A 5,786-nucleotide genomic window follows, 5' to 3' on the forward strand; every position below is an offset into this window, starting at 1 on the left:
GACCACAGGGTGATCCCACAGCCGATCCCAGAAGCCACGTCATTCCCGCAGCACTCTGGGCTCGTCCTGTGCCACCCAGCCCAAAGTGGGTTGCTGTGGAAGGCACTGGCTCGAATCTGGCCCAGGCCTTTGGGCCCTTCGTCTCCAGGGCTACGGCTCCAAGAAGCGGGGCAGGACCATTGGGGCACGGCCGGGTACAGGACTGGAGCCGACAGCAGCTCACACAGCCCAGGCCAGTGCTCCTGGTGGGCTGCCATCCCCTGAAGCAGCTCCCAGCCAGCAAGTCCCAGGCTGCACTGGAGCCCCCATGGCAAACACCAAGCCCTGCCCCACCCCTGCACACCCTGCTCACCTGCCCCAGGCCCCACATACCCCACATCCTGCTCACCTGCCCCAGGCCACCCCATGCGCCTCACACCCTGCTCATCTGCCCCAGACCCCTGGTCCTCCGCCTCATGGGCTCTCTGCTCTGTCCCCCGTGCAGCTCCCCACTCCCCAAGCAGCCGGACACCACGCTCCATACAAAACATCTGCAGGTTTTACTAAATATAAAAAGACTTCACCAACTGATCGAGTAAAAAAACAAAGGTACAAAACACCTGCGAGCCAGGCCCAGACCCCGCCACAGCCAGCACGACCCTGCTGCCCGGGCCAGCCTGCCTGGCGCATGCCCCCACCCCGGGGGACCCCGAGGCCTGGAATGTGACAGGATCAACTTTGGTCCGAACGCCGTCCGCTTCCACCGTGAGCAGAAGCAAGGCACCGGCAGGGGAGGCAGGCTGGAGCAGAGCCCTGCCTGCGGGGAGCCGGGAGTGGGGGCCGCCCCTCAGCCCCCCATGCAGTTAGCCACTGCCAGGGGCAGTCACAGCCTTTCGTACCTAGTGCAGGGGGGGAAGGCGCCTCCCACCGCAGAGCTGCGGCCCCCGAGGCTGGTCACCAAACCTGTGCTCCCTGTGGGGAGACCAGGCGAGCGAGCTGGATGCTGCTGGCAGGAGGGCCCCAAGCAGCTGGACCCTGCATGAGCCCCTGCTGCCGTGGGGAAGCACCAGCTTGTCAGCCCCCTTCATCCATGGGGACCCCCGTGGGCCCTTCCCCACAGCAGCACGTAGCTGGAGGAAGCAGGGAGGGTGCTGTGCCAGGGGCAGGGCAGGGGCCAGGGCACACGCAGGGCAGTCTAGAAAACGTACAAAAATAAGATATTCCCTTTTTAAAAAAGTAAAAAAGCAAAGGAAGGCAAGTTCCTATGGCCCCTCTCAGCCAGGCTGGGTGTGGGGACACCCCGCCAGTCCACCCCACGGGAGAGGGAGGGGCCGCAGCCCCCTGACACAGGCTGTCATCCGTCCGCAGGGGTCTCATCCAGAGCACACGTGGTCACAGAGCTCCGAGCACCATCGCTGTCTCCACGGGCCCTGGTGCGACACAGCCGCTCACAGCCCTGTGGGAAGCAGAACACGCGGGTCAGGGCTCACGCTGCAGACGCTGAAAGGGGCCTGCCTCCAGTGCAGAGGAGCTCCCTCCCGTCCCCCGCCCCCCGAGTCCCAGAGCTGTGGTGGAACCGCAGCCCCTCGGAGCCGCCCAGCACAAGACCTGCCCTGCGCTGGCTCAGACCCAGGGCCGTCCCGCCCCATCTCCCATGTCCCAGGGCAGAGCGGAGCTGGCGGGCGAGTGCCCGGGGCCGAGCAAGGCTTTCCCCTGTTCCTCCGGCACAGAGGGTCCCGCAAGGCTGGTGCAGAGGCCGTGCCCCTCGCTCCCCGTGCCCCTTTACTCCCGGCACGTGTCCAGCCCCCGGTGAATCAGGCTGTGCTCTCAGCTCCAACTGCGTCTGGGGCAGGAGTCCCACCCACCCTTTATGACTCGCTGAAGAAACAGAACTTCCTTTTGTTAGCCTCACTACCTGCTCGCTTCGCACTGTGACCCCTCATGCTTGTCTGGTGAGTCAGTAACAAATCCTGATTACGTCTCTCCACAATTCAGGATTTTGTAAGCCCTTGTCATGTCCCCACCCAAGCATCTTTCTCCTAAACTGCACGGGACTAGCCTTTTGGTTTCCCCCGGGGTCCAGGGCAAGCGCCAGCCCCTCAGAGCTCAGCACCCGGGGGGCACGGGGCCGGGGTCAGTTCACCTGTGACCCGCTTGCAGAGGGCACCCTCCTTCTCATGGGCGAAGTTGAGGCGGTTCTGCTCAGCAGCGATGCCGTTGGCCTCGGGGCTGCTGCTACGCGAGGGGCTGGCGGTCTCCAGCGTGGGCTGCATGTGGAAGGCCACCTCCAGGTGCTCCTGAGCCAGCCGCAGGTGCTTGCACAGCCGCTCCAGCTCGTGCTTTGGAGGGGCCCCTGCACCACCCAGGGGGTCCCCGTAGTCCAGCTTCTCGTGGGCCAGCGGGGCCTTCAGGGCCAGGGGCTCCTTCTTCAGCGAGTGGTAGGTGGGGGGTGCACTGGGCGCCTTCTTGGCGTAGTGTGGCGCGGGGTGGGTGCCGTCCGGGGGTGGGAGCTTGTCACCGCGTCCCAGCGCATCCCGGAGGCGGCCCACGCCCAGGTGGCAGAGCTCGCAGAGGGTGAGCAGGAGGCACAGCCCGCTGACCGCATACATGATCAGCAGGAAGATGGTCTTCTCGGTGGGCCGCGAGACGAAGCAGTCGATGGTGTGGGGGCAGGGGCTGCGGGAGCACACGTAGGAGGGGCTGACCTCCAGCTGGTACAGCAGGTACTGCCCGCCCAGGAAGGCCACCTCCAGCCCCGCGCGGCACAGCAGGTGCAGCACGTAGGCCCGCATCAGCCCGTCCTGCTTGATGCGCCGGCGCCCGTCATGCTTCTCGCTGCCGCCCTCCCCTTCCTTCCCCTTCTTCTCCCGCTCAGCCTCGATCTCCTCGAAGATCATAGGGTCCTCCTCGTTATCGTCCTCTGCCTCCTCGTAGTCCCGCCCGGCTCCGCGGCGCACTATGGGCATGCGTGCCCGGCGCCGCGGGTCAGGGGTGCGGGCGATGCGGTGCATGGCGAAGCCCAGATAGAGCACGGACGGGGTGGCCACCATGATGATCTGGAAGATCCAGAAGCGGACGTGGGACAGGGGCGCGAAGGCGTCGTAGCACACGTTCTCGCAGCCCGGCTGCTGCGTGTTGCACACGAACTTGCTCTGCTCGTCGTAGTAGATGGACTCGCCGCCCACCGCTGTCAGCACGATGCGGAAGACGATGAGCACTGTCAGCCAGATCTTGCCCACGAAGGTCGAGTGGTTGTTGATCTCCTCTAGGAGCCGTGTCAGGAAACTCCAGCTCATCCTGGTCGGGCAGTCAGCTCAGACCCTGCAGCGGAGGGAGAAGGGGAAGGCGATAAGCCTTGGAGCCAGCCCAGGCTGTGCCCGGCACCCCAGCACAGAGAGGATGCCCCCCAGGGACCCCAGCCCCAGTCAAGCCCTGGCTTCCCTGTGGGAAAGCCCTACGCGGCCCAGCTTCCTCCTCCCCAGTCCTCACGGCCCCCGTGCGCCCTGGGGAGCTGCTCCCACTTCCCCATGGCCGTAGGGGTGGCCCGGCGCAGAGCCACATCCTGGGCTGAGGACAGGCGTCGTGTCCGGGCAGCGCCCAAGGATCAGGGGAGGGGCCATGGTGGCAGGCAGCAGTGCCGGGGCTCAACGCAGACATTAGACTAGACATTAGGAAGAACTTCTTCACAGTTCGAGTGGCCAAGGTGTGGAACGGGCTCCCAAGGGAGGTGGTGCTCTCCCCTACCCTGGGGGTCTTCAAGAGGAGGTTAGACAAGTATCTAGCTGGGGTCATCTAGACCCAGCACTCTTTCCTGCTGATGCAGGGGTCGGACTCGATGATCTATTGAGGTCCCTTCCGACCCTAACATCTATGAATCTATGAACGCTGCAGGTGCCAAGGCGCCGTACGGCACCGAGGCCGAGCCTGGGGCTGGCTGCAGCACTGGGCTGCCCTGGGGTTCCCCGGGCCATGGAGGCCCCTGCCCCTCCGCCGGGCACTGCCTCCCCAGGGCAGAGGCCCCCGGCCGCGGGGGTGGGCAACAGGCAGGCGCCCGGGGTGCCCCAGGCCAGTCGTGCACAGCGCACGAGGCCCAGCCACGGGCACGGGAGTCTGGGGAGCGGGGCAGGGCAGGGCACGGACCCTCCCAGCACAGGGCCCCGGGGTTGCTCCTCCGTGCCAGCGACCAGCTCCGGGGACCAGCTCCCCGCGCCCCCCAGGGCCCCGAAGACCCCTGCCTCTCGCGCACGCCGCGGGCACCTGCCCCTCTCGGCCTCCGGGCTTCAGGCGAGTCCTGCTCTGCCGGCCCCAGCACCGGCCACCCGCCCCGCCGCGCCACGCCACAGCGCGGGCGGGCAGGCGGCAGCCCGGGGCGGGGGTCCCTTCCTCTGCCCTCCGCCTGGCGGGGCCGGCGAGCCGCGCCCTCGAGGGGCCGGGCCGGGCCGGGCCGCCCGCCCCAGCGCTCCCCCTCGCTCCCGCGCTCCCCCGGGCCGGAGGGCGGCGGGCAGCGGCGGTGCCGGCTCCGTGCGCCCCACACACGGCCGCCCGCCCGCCCGCCCGCCCGGCATGGACGGGGCCCGGCACCCCCCGCCCGCCCGCCCGCCCGTCGGCGCTGCCCCGGCCCGGGGCGCCGGCACACGAGCGGAGCGGAGCGGAGCGGAGCGGACGGGACCGGGCGGACGAGCCGCAGCTCCTGCCGCCCGCACCCGGGCCGGGCCGGGCCGCACTCACCGCGGGTCGGGTCGGAGCGGTCGGTCGGGCGGCGGGCGGTCGGTCGGTCGGTGTGCCGGAGCGCGGGGAGCGCGGCTGCTGCTGGCGCCGCCAAACAAAGGGCCCCGCGCCCGGCCCCGCCCCGGCCCGCCCCGCCCCCCGGCCCGGGGCCCCGGCCGGCCGGCCCAGCTCCTGCGCGGGGCGGCGCCCGCCCCCCCGGCGGGGAAACTGACTCACAGACCGCGTGAGCCGCGGGGGCTGGGGGGTGTCCGGTGTGTCAGCGCCCGCCCGCCTCGCAGCGCCGGCCCTAGGGGTGCGGGGCCCGGCCACGACCCCGCCCCGCCACGCGCGTTCTTCACCCGCCACCCCGTCCCGAGACCGCCGTCGTGCCCGCGGGGGGTGCGCGCGTGTGTGTATGCACATTGTGTGTGCGCGCGTGGTTGTGCACACCCGCCCTCCCGCACCGGGCGTGCGCCGAGGTGCGGCTCAAGTGCCCTGCCGCTTGCCAGGGCCGTGTCCTGTGCCCCGGGTGCCGGGTCCCGTGTCCCGGGGGTGCCGGGGCTGAGGCTCAGCGCGACGAGCGCGGGTCTCCGGCTCCCCCACCCAGGCCCCGTGTTCAGCTCCCGCCTCGCGCGGGTCCCAGCCGGACAGGGGCACACGCGTGTACTCACGGCTGGGGGGCCGCTCCTGCCCAAATAACCCCCAACAATCCTGCAGGCCCAGACGAGCCCCGGGCCCGAGCAGACCCCGGCCGGCGTGACCTGTGCCGCGCTCCCAGCTGCTTGTCCAGCTCGGTGCTGCCTGGTCCCGCGCCCAGACGAGGCGGCCGTGTCCCGCAGCGTGTGCACGGCACCAGGCCGGACCGAGGGCTCCAGCGCTGTGCAAACACCCACACGCGCGGGGTGATAAGCTGGCACCCAGTGGCGCCGGCTTGGCCCAGGCCCCGTGAGTCACGCGGTGCTGGGCCGGTTCTGACTCAGGGCCAGGCCCCCCGGGGCAGGGCAGACCAGGACCCTGCCACCCCCTGCCACTGCCACAGCCCGGAGCAGGTCTCAGGGGGCTGCGCTGGGAGGAAGGGGCTCTCGGCCACTTCCTTGCTG

The 5,786-nt window shown here is 69.8% G+C and overlaps 1 protein-coding gene across 1 annotated transcript; it reads right to left on the minus strand.

Annotated features, from left to right (window-relative positions):
• Positions 1-516: 516 nt before the first annotated feature.
• LOC102571779 (gap junction gamma-1 protein) lies at positions 517-4,825 on the minus strand. Its single transcript, XM_059727596.1, has 3 exons — positions 4,708-4,825; positions 2,123-3,300; positions 517-1,435 (listed from the first exon to the last, which is right to left on the minus strand). Exons 2-3 carry the CDS (start codon positions 3,273-3,275, stop codon positions 1,428-1,430), a joined length of 1,161 nt encoding a protein of 386 aa, XP_059583579.1. The 5' UTR covers positions 3,276-3,300; positions 4,708-4,825; the 3' UTR covers positions 517-1,427.
• Between the last annotated feature and the right edge of the window lie 961 nt (positions 4,826-5,786).

This window comes from Alligator mississippiensis, chromosome 4 (assembly GCF_030867095.1).
Source record: "Alligator mississippiensis isolate rAllMis1 chromosome 4, rAllMis1, whole genome shotgun sequence".
In the NCBI taxonomy this organism is placed as follows: Eukaryota; Metazoa; Chordata; order Crocodylia; family Alligatoridae; genus Alligator; species Alligator mississippiensis.